The 16,467-nt window shown below is 42.3% G+C and overlaps 1 protein-coding gene across 3 annotated transcripts in view; it reads right to left on the bottom strand.

Moving 5' to 3' along the window:
* The window catches only part of LOC119659502 (hemicentin-2), a 371,159-nt gene that overhangs the window by 285,244 nt on the left and 69,448 nt on the right, over window positions 1-16,467 (bottom strand). For all 3 annotated transcript variants that reach the window (XM_038067628.1, XM_038067629.1, XM_038067630.1), the window contains exon 2: window positions 13,574-14,295. In XM_038067628.1, the coding sequence (XP_037923556.1) occupies window positions 13,574-13,628 (55 nt within the window). In that variant the 5' untranslated portion in view covers window positions 13,629-14,295. The remainder of the gene's footprint in view (window positions 1-13,573; window positions 14,296-16,467) is intronic.

The raw sequence follows: 16,467 nt of genomic DNA, 5'->3' as shown, positions 1-16,467 counted from the left end.
ATTGACTACAATCTTTAAACCCTACTAAACAGTAAGCACTGGTACTCCTCCCATCATAGGGGTGCATTGAAGCTAAAGCGCAGTAGATTTGGGGGGTTATTGATATAGTACACGTAAGACCAGGATTAGTGAAAAAGGGAGTACAAAAAAAAACTCTTCAATTAAAGTAAAATTAAGTTAGAAGTAGCTAAACATAAGCTAGTGTACGAATGCCTCCTGTTTACATGGAAACCAATAAAAGAACAATCAAATCAAATCTGGAAATTAACGAAGCTTATGACCTTAATAAGGATAACTATGCTTGACTACGCAACTCACATCGTAATTGTTCCATTTGTTCATTCATAAAACCTTCACCTTTTTTTTTCCTGAACCACAATTCTTTCAAACCAGATGCCCTACCCTTGCGATGAAACTCTCGTTCCACATGAGTCTACCTGCAAAGGACTTCATACAATTCAAGGTAGTTTTACCCTTCCAAGTCATTAATGGAAAATCGATCCTGCAGTCCAATAATTAAGGTATTTTACTGTGGTAACATTACCACAAAAATTTTACAATTACTACCCTCTAACCACCCCACAGGATGAAATTCAAATAAACAAGAGTTATATCATCTGGCCGGCACCACAATACCGTAATTTAAGTAGTTCCTTAAATAAAGGCTAAGCTCAAAGTCTGAAAGGACAGTAATTTCTCTTATCTGTAATCCATTTCTAGTTTTGCACAAAGGATAATCCGCACTAAAGGCACTATGGCAAGGCAAAAAGTCATTGAGGTTAGTTCATTAGTGTAGCAAGCATCCAGACTCGTGTACGCCTTCGCCGGCAGTCATTAGGCAGTCCAATAGCCTCCCGTCAACCCTCGTCCTTATATCCGGGAAAATTGATTAACAACAAGTGCTTTACGATTATCTAAGGCAGAAACTAGGACTGACGACTACTCTTTTTCTGCCAACTACTTCGGTGATACAACCACTCTGTATCCTTTAACTACTCTTTGATTCACTTCTAATGAAATTCATTACCGTCGATTACCTGTAGCAACGCTCGTAATCCTTCTTGTACGACATTGATGGATTAAGGACGATTAAATACAAAGCACAGAGATACGGTTACGTGCGCTTGTTAGCATTGTCGGGCGCTAGATGTAAGTCCTTACGAGAACGTATGTTGAGAAATTTTTGCTATTCATCAGCGCAAGGAGCCGGGGTGAAACGGCAACGGGCCGACAGACAGGCAGTCAAACGAACAGGCGGGGGTTTCCTGGAAGGGACATTTTTAATCTCCACTCACTTTAATATGTGGTGGCGGATTTTAAAAATGGTCTATTCAATCGTTGCGTACAGGAAGAGGATGTGAGCTGGCATGAATCGGAGATTTATATTACAAACACACGCAGCACCTGCTTTCGAGTCCTGTGTACGCAGGTTGAAAATTTCTCACTGCATATTCTGAGGGATTTCAATTTTCATATGATTAGGAGAGCAATTATGAAATTTTTAATTAAATCTTTTCTCAAGATGAATATATTACGACATGTGAGAAGTGCCGGCATTTTCGTCCTGAGCGAAAGTTTCCCTTATTTGAATATATGACACATAGTAGTTTCCATATTTCACCCTTTCCTCGCGAAACTCTCTTAATATTCGACATTGCATGAGTCGAGGGTTGGCATTGATGCCAGTTGCGGTAAATGAGGACATGATGACATGAAAAACTTGAAACAATTTCACGTCTAACACGAACACCATCAATTAAAGCGATGATGTTGGAGTAGCGCATATTAAACGTTGTAAATGGGAACATGATGCGGACCACAGCATGCGGAACGCACACTTTTTCTCAAGATATTAGATATGTATGTAGCCTACTTATAATCTTCATCAGGGTAGCGTTCGTTCGTGACAACACTCGTTTTTAAAAATTCAAAGATGACACCCCAAGTGGAAGGTGATGGAGGACGAAAAATTGTAATTTGTTTGTAGGTTTAATATAAATGTTAGGATGCGGTAAAGGAGGTCACTTATTGCAGAGGTTCAGAATCGGTTGTTGAAGCGGAAAAAGTTAGCCAGGGTATTGTTTATTAGACTTTAAGGTTCTTATAAAATAATATATGGACGCCTGAAACTCTTTCTTTTCACAAATGGCGTTTATTCACCCCTTCGAGGAGCGTGAATTATCCACAAAGTCTCTTCTTCTAATTGTTAATTTTTCTGATTTAATTTTCAGTGGGATAGTACTTTCGTTATCATCGCACTTAATTCCGTTCAAGTGTTAGGCCTATGCAGCAAGTCCAACTCAAAGACAGACGCAAACATCCATAACGAAACCAGGACTGGAACCCAGAGCAACGGATCGAGGAGCTGACGCTCAACGACAAAGTGCAAAAATTGGCTAAGATTTCACATTTTTATTGAATAATCCGCAAATCTATAAGGAGGAATGGAGATCCCATTTTTAAATTTGGGGTTCGATACTGATGAAGAGTAGGCTACTGAATCACAACCAGGATTACCTGATGAAAGGTGAGAACTACAGTGGCCAAATAGTAATGTACATCCTCGAGAGGAAATCTGAAAATATTAGTGGGATTCGCCTAACCTGAAAAGGAGCGACTATTAACGCCCATAGAGATCCTGGATATTCCTCAACCCTAAGTACTCCAAATGAATGAGGAACACCATATATTTTAGCCGTGACTTGATGGTGCAAAACAGAAGAGCTGAGTTGTTGCTCCTCAGCGAGCAGTACCCAGAAAGAATGTTCGCAATCGTAGTGTGCCGACATACCTGGTACTGCTGCCATCTGGGTGAAAGATATTTTTAAGTTGCAAGTGCGGATCCATGGTCGGCGAGATTGCTTCATTTGCGCTCGTTGTGCGAAAGTCACTTATTCAGCGTTTACCTAACCACGAATAAATCTATGTCCAATTTTCGGAATAGCCGCCTTGGAGGACGAGATTCGAAACACGGAAGGAGGAGTTCTAATTGGAGAAGACTTTAACGTCTCCCAATGAGGCATGTCTAAACCAAATTCCCGAGGCACACAAAATCTGGAGATAGCCGCCAGGCCAGGACTTATTGTCGACGTCCTGATTACTAGGGCACTATCCTTAGCGTAAATTGACATTGGAAAATTTGCAAAGGTCTTTAGAGGGGTAAATGAGCGACAAGACTCAGAAGCAGATAGAATAACTGTGACTGACTCGCTAGAACATTCAACAATGAGCCTTATCACCGCTTTCACGGAAAGTTGCGTGGGTATTGGTGGACGGCTGAAATCGTAAATGTACGAAGGAACTACGGCAGACATCGCCGGATCGCTCAGTGTGTAAGAAGCCAAGATACGATAACCCCTGAGGTCCACAGAATACCAGAGAGCAGAAATCGAACTCTGCCTCGAAATCAATAGGCAGAAAATATGCTGCTAGCACGTGCTAATTAGGAGTCACGGGACTTCGGGTAGAAGCTCGTTACGCGGTATCCGCCGATCAACCTGTTCCCTAGAAGGTTTCTTGTTTATCTCTTTCAAGTTGATGCTGGGGAGAAATGCTGAGCAATGCCCACACTCGCTATGAAACAAATAGAGGGGGCGGTCTTGTCCATGAAGGACAAAAAAAAACACCAGGACGACAGCCGATATTTGTGCCGACAAAGAAAGACAAAGACAACGAGGCGTATGATCCTCTCATATGGTAGAAGCGACTTGAGAAACTCATCAAGCAATATGTGCTGTGGGAGACTAGCAACCAACACAATATACTTTTAGAGCGGTGCGACCCACAATTCATGCGATGGGGAAGTGGTTCAGGCGGTGAAACGGGCTAAGGCGCACAGCCGCCCCTGTCGGTGAATGATGCCCCTTATGACGGTAGATATATGGAACACCTTCAATTTCGCGAACTAGTGCAGCATGCTCGAGGCGCTAGAAAATTAGTTCCATATTCCAGGCTACTTTCTGCGGATATTTAACTACTATTTAAAGGACCGCGCACTGCTCTACGAAATCCAGGAAGGACAACGTAAAGTGAGATTCACATCGAGGCGGATCAGGGATATATCCTTCATCCGGACCTTAAGAACGACTTATACGATAGTTTGCTGTGACTCGAGATCCGATACGCGGATGAAGTTGCGGCGCAAGTTACTTTACACATGGTTGAAAAAGTTCAGTGCACACTGGGAATGGTGAAACGATCATGGATTCTTTCCAACTCTGGTGAAAACCGAAGTCATCGTGTTGATCAGGGAGAGGGTTCCCACAGTTGTTCCTATTCCCTTTGATGAAACCATGATCTTTCCGAAACCAAAAATGGGCACCTTCTTATAGATTCGCAACACCGCAGACAAGCTATCGTACCATCCCGGAGCTAGCTGTAATGGTAGCAAGATAATAGGTTTATTCTGCTCTCCATACTGTTGAGCGAAGGTTTATAAACCTCAGAAAAGGTTAGCGACATAAAGAAGTAGTGGCTTGTCAAGAGAGGCCCCGCACTCTCTGCGCTTGGCCGCAATCGTAAGAAAGAGAATCGTGGGATAGTTGGATCGCGTTCCTTATCAAAGATGTGCGCGGCCGCGGCTCAATCGAAAGCCTAGGGGGATTGATTATTACGTAACCCGGCTACTCAGCTGGGGCGGGTATTTATTGCTAGGATGTGATAGATGCATACCACACCTTTTTCTTCTGCAGAACGTGGGAGCACAGTTTCCACCACTTTTCAATGGAAGGGTGTCTTCGAACACCATAATTGAGACTATGTTGCAGAGTAAGGACACGTGGAGTTAACTGACAAGTTACACTCGAGGCATTGTTAAGGCGTGAAAAAAGTGAGAAGGAGAGGAAAAATTGCAGAGTAGCGGAGGCTCCCTGAACCACACCTTTTTTCTCCTATACTGAATAACCTGACCTGACGTAATATGCCAAACGGTATCGGATAAGCGTCCTACACGTTGCAGGGGATACTTCAGCCGGTAGTCAGTCTGAAACAGAAGTCCAACACTTTGGGCGTAAATGCAATTCACTTCGAAAATACCTGCGAAATGATCAGGTATCAAGCAGCGACCAATACTCAGCCAAAAACCAGTTTTCCGGCCCTGCCAATTTTGAACCCCAGACATATTAGGCTACGTCTTGAATATTGGTGCAAAGGAATTCTTTACTACTCTGCTATTCCCATCTTACTGTTAAAGATCACTCTTTATAGCTAGACACTGGAGCCATGACTAGTTGCTTTGCTTCAGATTTTACAAAGAAATCATTAATTACTTACGGAATAAGGAAAATAAGTTGAATATCTTTCCCAGAGGAACCCTACGCATGTTACGTTCATTGTACATCGCCTCCACATGCCGTCAATAAGCCAGCACGTTTCCTTACTACTTGCTAACTATGTGGAAATTTGATCTCGTGAAAGATTTATCTGCACCTTCTCTTTGTTTGATGGCCAACAATGAGGACGTCAATGAACATCAATGTAAAGTACGTCAGCAAGCCCGACACGATGGTGATATTGGCAACTTTTCTAACTTTTGAATAATAAAGGATTAACATGGTATATGTTGTGAACAACAGCAACGCCATCCTGCCTGTTAAATTAAGGCTTTTCTAGTCTCTTCCACTAACGAAAAAGGTGGTTAGATAGGATGCTGCTACTTGGAGTTTTCGTGAAGTCGCATAGAGCTTGATCCTCACGGGTCCCCTTAGTGGTGGAATCTGGCAAAGTCTATTTGTATCTTGATTAATGTAAGATGAACAATATCAGAGGCTTAGATGTGAAAGATATGTCTACCAGACGCCAACAGACGGCAACACAGGACAATTTTCACAGTTGTAGGATGGCCGCTTGGCTGGTTCTTTACCAACCCACTTCAGACCACGAAGCATTGGATGGTTTTTACTATACCTACATAGTACAATGCACCGCGGAAGCACACACCGAGTTAATACTAACCGCACAACTACCGCTGTAATAGTGAACCTCCGACTGACTCACGCGAAGGACAAGCTCAGGAAGGGAAAAGGCAAGACTGAATGGTTAACCAAAGGAACCTGAAGATTGTTATCCCCCAAGCAAGAGAAAATGCTTTAAGGAGTTCTGCATAGGACGACCCCACAGCCATAGAGGAGGGGTTAACGAATTGCGGTAAGGCAATTTAGAGGCATGCTTTAATATCATGCTGAAAATTTCGCAAGGGTTATTCTCTCAACAAGAGAAGGGTACTGACTACCTCCAGATAGCACATTCGATCAGCAGTTGCTATTATTTGGTGAAGTGATTCCCTTTATGTGGTATATTTAGCATTTGGGACATGACGTTGCCTACGGAGCGTTTTATGGATATGGGTACAGCGTCTATAATTTCTTAGTCGCCTCTCTAAAAAAAGTCGAATAGTTACGGCGATTTCTAGGAACGCGCGTCTCAACGATAATTTACCTGGTCTGAAAAACCCAACCTGCACTTTGACCGCAACGATAAACTAGTCAAACGAGGGGTGAAACCCCAACAATCTTGATTGGGGTGCGATCATTGTATTTCTGATCATTGTAGGCTGTAAACCGAATGAATAGCATTTCAGCCAAGCCAAGAACGTGCCCAATGCAAGATGGCTAAAGAGAAAAGTTCAAAGTGTGTCAAATACGGATATCGAAATGGCAGATGGTCAATACCTACGGCAACTACCTGCCCCCAACTGAACATATTGATACTGGAAGGGTGAAAGTGACTTTCTCAGATACTGATGATTTCATCCAAAGGTAAACTGCGCCATGAGATTCTTCCTATTATCAGCGCAACCTGGATGATTTTCTACCTCCAGAGGGGAGAGAGCAGTGGAAGGATCCCGAAAGGAGCAAACCATGACGCCATGGAGAACTTCGCATGACAAATGTGAGAGGACTTGTTCTACTCGAAGTATTCGCTGAGCCATACACTTTCAGTGAAAAGGGCACCCACAGCGAAAGCTTTCGGGTCAATTTCGCTGTGATGTATGAACTCCATATACCCCTGAATAGCAGGATCATAGAAAGAGTCACCCAAATGACCATAACACGGTAACCATTAGTTAGGTAGACCAAGTAAATCATATGTCCCCTATATGCTTAGGGGAAAACCCGATTGCGACGGTCAACAGAACTGTGGGCCAAAAGTTTAAAAGAGGTGATTTGCGCAACCAGGGGTAAGGTTAAGAGGATGGCAATGAAAAGTTTGCGGAGATTATCCCAGGTGGCTTGTCCGCGCCTCCTGATAGAAATGTCACTCTATTTCATCACCACCAAAACAACTAAAGGAAAATTGTGGCCCAAGTCAATTTGTGCGTGATGCTTCCAGTTATTTAGGAGGAGCTGCGGGAGATATGTGGTTGAATCAGTTACAATAAGTTCTAAGTTTTGAATGCAATTCCTCACGGAGCTTTGAAGCTGGCAGTAAAAACTAGGCCCGATCTATCCGCGTCAACTTCGAGGCATGCCTAATAGAAGAAATATTCCCTTCCGAGTTAAAAAGCAAAAATTAGTGTTATTTGCAAACCCAATAAGACACTTGGAGATCCGGAATCATTCTTCTAATGGATGGACAAAGTTATCTCCAATAGAGTATTATCCATCGTCGAAAGAGGCAGTGTTTTTATCGAAATGCCAGTATGGATTTCAACGTGCTCACTGTAGTAGATGCAATAAGCACGCGGGTGCGTCTGCACAAGACGTACTGAATTCTGGTGGCTGCTGTGTTGTGTTGACACTGGATGTCCAAAACGGATTCAATTTACCACCTGAGAGAACCCTCTGGTGCTGGACTGAGGAAAGCCCCAGAGATTACGTCGGCCCTGTCGGAGTACCCCAGGGCTCGGTATAGGATCCACTGATTTGAAAAGCTATGTATAATGGGGTTCTCGTACTTCCCGTTTCAGAAGCCGATTAATCACGGGATACGGTGGCTGTTACAGGTATCTACACCACACACAGTTGTATGATTTGCCGAATTGTTCTGTTTGCAGTGGCACCCCAGAGGATGCAGAGCATATGATGTTCTTTTTTGTTATGAAGGAACATGAGCCTGGAGGCTATAGTACCGAAGATGCTAAACCAGTTCGGCTTACGGTTTCTCTTGCAATTGTAAAAGCACAAGTAAGTAAGGCGGGGCAGACCTGACGAAGGACGAGAAGCGCGACAAACACACTTCGCAACGTAACACCTAAATGATGGTCTTGCGGATGGTCTGTAGGGAAGCACTTTAAACTTGCCCTTTCCCAATCGGATATAGCTTCTCCGAACCAGCAGCGGTATTAGATAGGCCACGTTTTCACTGGTGTGAAACGTGCACTTCGCAAGAACTAATACTTCGGGCTTAAGGGAGGAGGGTATTGAGTACATCTCCACCCCGCCCCCATGAAATGGATCAAAGGATAATTGGCATTAAATAAAGTGGAGAACAAACATGGTTCAAAAATAGCTTAATACATTCGATACGGAAAGAATGAAAACAATTTCGAAACAAAAAATGTAGGACCGGAATTGACATACCCAAATATTTACTGAAAATTTTCCAGTGAAAAAGTTTAAATGGGAGGTCAGGGTTGATTCCTCAAATTATTTCATAAATAACTGATCTGGTTCCTAGAAAAGCGAAATTTATTTTAGAACTTTCTAAAAGATTCCAAAGTGGTGAGTTGTATGAAAATGCTTCTTAGCACCATTTCTTACTGCTACGCATCTTAGCACGCTGACCCATCTGATAACCTTTCACGGAAAAAGTTTCTTCACCGCTGCTTCCTTCCGACATGCCTACGACAAAAAACACTTTAAAGAAGTGAATTTTTTAGCACCATTATGGTAGCTAACATAATAATGTTATATCGCAGTAGCAGCACCACCATCATCATCGTCATTGTCGCCACGCATCTCAACGAATATCTAAAGAGGGAAATCTGAAAAAATGTTATATCCTTAGATAGCACGACACGAGAGCGATGAAAGTAAGTTGCGGCATGCTGCTCAGAATATACACCGCGTAAATGATGAGTAATGGCATTTGTAAGCGTACGTGCCCGCTCATAACCCCCAAGGATAATTAGGACATATTGCTTAGGTTCAACGGAACGGATGCCATCCATTCTAGTTGCAGGGTAGGTCCGCCGCAGTCACTTTGCGGTTCTCTGTGTGACATTGACGTGATACGATGGATGAGTGCGATGATGGAAGAACAACAATGGGGAGACAATCTTTTCACGGTTTTTTATGCCTATGTAAATTTTCTGGTGGAGAGATTTCAAATGGTTTATCTAAAGAATGCCCGTAAATTTCAAAGTGTCCAGAAGATGCGAGTCTCAAGTGGGCTATGTTCCCGTTTGAATAGGTTGCAGTTGATTGCTCGGCTCGCAGGGAACAAAGCCTAAGCTGCATTTGGATTATGCATACGTGTGTCCGCTTTCATCTTGAACTCACGGCGAATGGAGGAGCAGTCCTATATTCAAATTTATGATAAGAACGGTTGACGGCCTTTTTTGAATGCGAATACAAAAGGGAGGCTGTCGTCACGTGTTAAATTTGTAGAATGAAATATTCATCACCATAGATTGCTGAGTTGTTTGAAAGTCAACTAAGGATTGTTTCAAAGTATTTAAATTCTGAAAAGTTGTTTGATTTATTCAAATCAAATTTCAAATTCAATATTAGCCCCAGAAGGCATTCTTAAGATATACGGGAGTAATTAAAATATGGAGCTGATTCTATAGTGTATAAATCGTAAAATTCTAATTCTGGATCCATTATCTATTATTGGAATGCTAGTTGTTACGCAAAATATATACCAAATGTTGGATTGAGACACTCGTGTTACTGAGCCGTCTTCTTGTAATTAGCAAACCACTTCATTCTCCTTCATCTGAAGGATACTATGCAGTTAACAGATAAATACAAACGCTTTTAAAAAGCATTGGTTGAATAGAATCTTTATTTTCAGGATCTGTTTTTTCCTAATGTTGAAGATTGAAGGTGTCCTTAGTGCGCATCAACTTGGTGACGGACCCCTCAAGAGCAATTGATGTCGAGTCCGCATCTTGCGGCCCACAGACACATCTTTCCCAATGTTCCTTCCATGATAATATCCCTGTCACCAAGTCGACGCCAAGTGTCACCAACCTCACTCCGCCCCTGACCAATGGACAAAATTTCGTTCATCACTATCAATCAGACCACTGAAGAAATGGCACCATCCTGGAGCATATCGCTACTCAGAGCTCTGGTCAAATAGCTAGCTGCCAGGTCAGACTGATTAATCCTGCAAGAAGTTCTGTACAGGTTAAGGTTTCCTTGATGACGTTGGTACTACCGTTGCTGAATGCTGATACTATATGCAGGAAGCAGCTAGAATATAACTTGCTTGCATTGTAGTGACTGCTCATCTGTGCTAATTTCCTTATGGAGAGCAGTTTCTGTGAATTTACCTTTGAGGTAAGCACGCTGAGACTTATATAAAGGCGTTCTCTTCATAATCGTCCTTAAGTGGATATCCAGGACGTATTGTAGGCTCTTAAATATGAAACTACTTGGTCGCGCCTGCCCGCTTCGGGTATAAAACTTACGCGCGCACGTCTCCCAGTGTGTATGTATTCCCAAAAGATGCAACTCCAGTAAATCTCGACAAGCACGATACGGTTCTTCCTGTTTATATAGCATGAATGGCATTACGAAATCTGGGTCCGGGGATTTATATGCGGAGCCGCGTTTACAGGCAGGTTGATCAAAACAGTCGCCTTTGCTGATTTGAAAGGGAGTTCAGCTCTGCCTCGTGGCTGACAGAGCGCTTGGTGGTTTAGCCATTGTATCTTCCTTGCGGTACTTCAGGAGGATCTAGTGCATATTCATCAGTATACAGCGAAAATAAAGACAACTTTGGCGGGAAAAACGAATAAATGAACGGTGGAACTAGGCTCCAGAATATGAAGCGAAGTAGGTGATCCTTTTGGTTTCCCAATTTCATTTACTTGCTCTACGGTGAAAAACATAGCTCTCTAACTACATGTATTATTCTCTTCTGCAGCGGTAGCGAATGTAGTCAAGAAGGGTTATTCCTCGCTCCTGAAATCTTTACATGTATATATATGGATAAAAAAGCGTTGTGGTAGAAGAGCTATGGTTTTTTTTCGAAGGACTGGTGGCTTTTAAAGACAACATAAAAAGGTGATAATCACCGTGTGTAGATTATACCAGAATAGGAAAGACTTACGCTCGAAGATCTGTGATATTGTAGAAAAGCCCAAAGGAAGGGATTTCCTTAAGGATAGAATGCTTTGCAGTAATTAGTGTACCATACCAAGCCGATCTTGAGACTGTAACCTGTAACAATGGAAAGTTTGTGTCGAACAAAAAGTAAAAAGGGAAGAATGGATCTCAGATTGGATGTTTTGAAGGACCTTCGTAATCAGATAAATTGGGCAAGCAGCCGGGTTCTAACCTTTCTGTTGCATATACCTTGAACAAAAAACTGAGATGAAGAATTTCGATATCTCATCATCGGGTCAACTGGTTGTCTTTTGCCAACTTTATGAAACATATGGGAATAAAGAGAATTGAATCCTCTTTTAATTACAAATAATTTATGAGAAACTATGGAATTCAACAGAAGAACGTGGTTAGGTTTAAACATAAGTTGGATTGGACAGCGCTACAAGTATCTCCTTAAGTATCCGTACCGCTCCACCCCTAACGACAGGTTAGCCAGTTTGAAAGGCTGATGAGAAGTGTTAACCCGCCCTCCTGATTGCGATCCAATTTGTGCTAAAAGCTCTTCGATCCTCTGGATATCTGCTACTGTGTGCAATGTTCTGATTGTCCATACTATCGTCCTATTTCTTTCGACATAGCATGAAATTGGGCTTCGCTCTCCAACTTCTGCTGGTTCCAGCGCCGACCTTCTTGCGTTGCTTGAACCTATCCCGTGATATATGTACCACCATTTTAGTGTCATATGCTCCCGAAGTTGACACCAAAGCAAGCCCATTGTCATTTTCTTTGCTGTAATCACTTTAAGAATAGCTTCCTTCGTTGAGCTGGTGTTTGTGCCATTAACTCGAATACCATTTCCAATCCTTGAAGAACCACTTCCTTCCTGCGGGCCTTATCAATCTTTTAGTTGATGATAATCCCTGCATGATAGCCTTTCTCTCTTAAGGGAATGTAGAACTTATAGGAGGAGGATGATTCGGCTCACCGACATGACCGTCCGAGCTAAAGCGAACACGTGTGAAATTCATACAACTAAAGGCAATTCCCACCCTGATGACTCTAGATCATCATTTAAGTATTTCTTCACAAAATTGGTTCGGTCTCTTATTTCCCTTAGCATTTTGTGTTGACGCTTGATAATTGCGGAGGAAATTGCGATCTAGCCCTCGATTGACATGAACGTCCCCCGATTATCACAAAGTGGCATATCACTCGCTCTAAATCTTCGTTTGACCCAGCTCCTAGGAACGTGGCTATTCATCAAATAGGACTCGTCTTATCTGCTTTATCGATGATCACGTGACTCTAACTTTGTCGCAATCCTGCATTTTGCCCTGTGAAATCAATTCTCAATGGAGTATGTTAACTGAAAACATCCCCGACACAAGCACTAGTTACTTTGATATGGTTCGAAACGCAGTGTGGATCCTAAGAGCTATCAGACAGAAGATCGAAGTCACTCATCTGCTTCCACCCAATATCGACACGTATGATAAAATTGGCAGTACCAATCCCGCTGTCAAATCCTACTTTTTTCCATTCACCAATGTTCAGTAACATTCTTGCTAGTGTCGTCGTCATGTTGGGTGCACTTTGGCAAGCATACCCCAAGTGTCCTCTAGAGCTTATTTTCGCGCAAGTCAGGTATCAGAAACTCAGATGTTGTTGGGTTAGGATGAAGATAATCTTGTATGTCCTTATGTATACCATCTGTTCTAAGTTCTTTAGAGAGAGAAAATTTAGTTGAGAGCCTACGTTGGAAAAGAGCTGATGTAGGGCTGAATTATCTGAAGAAGAACGAAGCGAAGAAAAAAGACTGTTAGACTGAAGATGCGTGGTTTTTGATTCGTCAGGCGATCATTAAATCAATGTAATTGGAGACTTCGTATCCTGGAGGCTAACCACCAAATTCGACAGCTCTTCATTAGAGAAAAAATTTGCTGTTCCATTATTTTCAGAGATTTCATTTCATTTGCTTCTCACCCTGAACTCTTAGAAAATGTTAATTATTTACCCTACCCGAAGGGCAACCTTTACCTTCAGGATTAAATAACATGCTTACGTAATTCTAGCAACACAATCCTAATAAAATAACGTTGACCTTTCGCATTAAGTAGGGGGAAAGGTTTGATCCAACGGCACCGGGCACATGTGTCAATTCTCACATTACTTAAGGCTGCGTACCTACCTATCTTCGTAAAACAAAAATTTCGAGGACACCGACATCATTCTGCGTAGAAATTCTAAAGGTTAATTTCACGAAGGTTATCATTATCGTCGCCTTCATATGTAATTAACAAAAATAAGAGAACACTCGTCCTTACGCTATAGAAAATAAAATCTGTACTTACCACTGAAAGCGAAACAGACGACAATTGTGACGAGCGTTCGTAGTGCGGATGACATTTTCCAATAATTTATATCCTGGAACTTGTAATTATCTCTGAGCGGGTTACGTGCTATATGACGTGTTCGTATCCTCCTTTACTTGTTCAAATCGATGGACGTGATCTTCCTTTACGCCTCGGTTCTTCGTCCTCCGTTCTTGGTTCAAAGGATATCAATTAATCGTCACCACAAAAGTTTATGTAATCGCATTATTGCAAGCATCCTTAGCCTCGTTGCGACCGAAAAGGGGGCCGAAAAAAAATTTCTATTTATCCTCTTTTCAGGACTTAACTCTCCCAGCTTTTGCCTGTTCTAGTGATACTTCAAAGTGATCGGAATTTTTCCGCTCCAATTGCTGATAAGATAGCGTCCTTTTCTAATTTGCACCTCGTCGACAAGCAACCAATCTGTCTATTGATATTTCAGTACAAATAGGCGACATGTGTACCAATTTTCCGCCAAACTAATTCGAATACGACGCAGGTGAATAGATTTACGCACGTGGATGCGTTTATGTATATTGAATTGGTGATGATTTACGATGGAATTCGGTGGGCGATACGATATTCAGTACAGGTTTTTCGTGAAAAGAGGAGACGATATTCGTTATATTTTCACTCTTTGCTATGCGGAAATTTCTATTGATTTTTCTTTCGTTGTACGCTTTACGTTTAGATTGAAGTATCTGAAACGAAGATTAGGAAAATAAGAGGTAAGTGAGCTTCGAAATTGGAGTTCATTTTTAAGATTTATTGAGAGAGAGTGCTTCTATTAAACTGAAGAGTAACAGATTATTGTTGAATTTACTATACAGACCATGAAGTAGCTCTAGGGCAAGGTTCTTCAAAGACGTCTCCTATAATATGGGCATATAATTCGTGTTGATAGGAATTCACTAGCTAAGATTGGTCTGAACATCGAAATCAATTGCTTGAAACGCAAGATGGTGTTTCGATAGTCCGGGCCAAGCCTATTACTGTACAAGTAGGGAACTCAATCTAGATCAGCAGATCTGTTATCGAATAGCAAAGACTAAAGAGAAAGAAACTGGAAAACGCAAACAAATATCAGAGCAGAACTCTAGGCATAATTGCCATCCGGGAATAAGTCGAAAGAGAACGCTTCTGGAATGCAGGTTCTAATGATTTGCTTATGAAGAAATCGTTCAGGCAAAAACACTGACGTATGGGATGAATCATTCCTATTTTGATGAGGAGCTTAAGAGTACCATAGTATGGGCATGAAATGGCAGCAGAGAGAAACTATACCCTCGACAGGTACCAGGGCTGATTCACACGGCAAAGAGGGCAACGTGAGCTATTACTAGTTTCCAAATTCCACCAGAGTGCAATGCCCTTGATTACCCACAAATACCAATGGAATCCCATAACATCAAGGATGCCCAGAACGCAATGATTTTCGGATAAGGAGGAATTGAGACACCCAACAAGTGGGTTCTGCTCCGCGTTTGAGCAGAACATGGACAGCTACATTGCGTTACTGACTATCTTTGATGCCTAAACAGTTTTTATAATTGAACTTGAATGTCCCAATTAGCTCTTCGGTCCTATGTATGTATATACATATGTAAATAGCTCACTTCAACTGAAAAAAAATTAATTGGGAAAATATATTTATCCTGTTTAATAGAAATAACACCATCCGGGTTGCCCAAGTCGCTTTCCAAGAAGACGAAACGTGAAAAAGATGAATGTTGGAGAACCTACATTCATCTTTTTCACGTTAGGGTGCTGCAGAAACCCACTGCCTCATCAATATCATAGGCAATACTGATACCCCAGCACTATCACCAACGTTCGCATAAAATACTGTGGAAGAAGGAAGGTTTTCCTCTAGCCAAATGGTAGGTATTTGTTCCCTGTTAATGATCACAAGGGCTTAGAAAAATAGTTTATAAACTTCCTCTAAATCCGTCCTATATCTGGAAATTGATAAAGAGCGATGGGCAGGCTGCAAAAAAGTGAGCAAAAGTTACTGGTTAATTCATCATCATCAACGGTGTAACACCCGGTATCCGGTCTAGGCCTGCCTTAATAAGGAACTCCAGACATCCCGGTTTTGCGCCGAGGTCCACCAATTCCATATCCCTAAAAGCTGTCCGGTGTCCTGACCTACGCCATCGCTCCACCTTAGGCAGGGTCTGCCTCGTCTTCTTTTTCTACCATAGATATTGCCTTTATAGACTTTCCGGGTGGGATCATCCTCATCCATACGGATTAAGTGCCCACCCACCGTAACCTATTGAGCCGGATTTTATCCACAACCGGACGGTCATGGTATCGCTCATAGATTTCGTCATTGTGTAGGCTACGGAATCGTCCATCCTCATGTAGGGGGCCAAAAATTTTTCAGAGGGTTCTTCTCTCGAACGCGGCCAAGAGTTTGCAATTTTTCGCAGGCGCAGAGTGCATAGCCGTTCGCATATATTTTCAAAGTCGATAACAGCAGGTTTCATTTTTTGGCTGACTAAGAAACCTACTCCGAGCACATGGTTTACTGGATGGCCGCTATAATATATGGTGTAGCGGCTCTTCTCCAGGAAACCGGTGCCTGTCCATCGCATCTCGTGTAACGCTCTTATATCAGTCCTATATTGGGACAGGGTATTGGCTAACTGCTTGGCAACTTCATCTCTGTACAGGGAGCGCACGTTCCATGAGAAAATCCGCAAATCGTTAATCCGTTGTCGTTGCCGGGTCCGTCGTTTTAAAGTCCATCCTGTCCGAGGCTCCTGTTGTGGCTCCGTAATATCGGTTTTCCGTGTAGGGTTGTCAGCCCTACCCAACCCCAACTGGAGGACCAGTTGGTACAGTTTGTCACGTTTTTAGGCGTTTTT

The sequence above is a fragment of the Hermetia illucens genome, chromosome 6 (assembly GCF_905115235.1).
Source record: "Hermetia illucens chromosome 6, iHerIll2.2.curated.20191125, whole genome shotgun sequence".
Lineage (NCBI taxonomy): Eukaryota > Metazoa > Arthropoda > Insecta > Diptera > Stratiomyidae > Hermetia > Hermetia illucens.
Note: the sequence above shows the minus strand (reverse complement) of the source record. Positions and strands in the feature narration are given on the sequence as shown.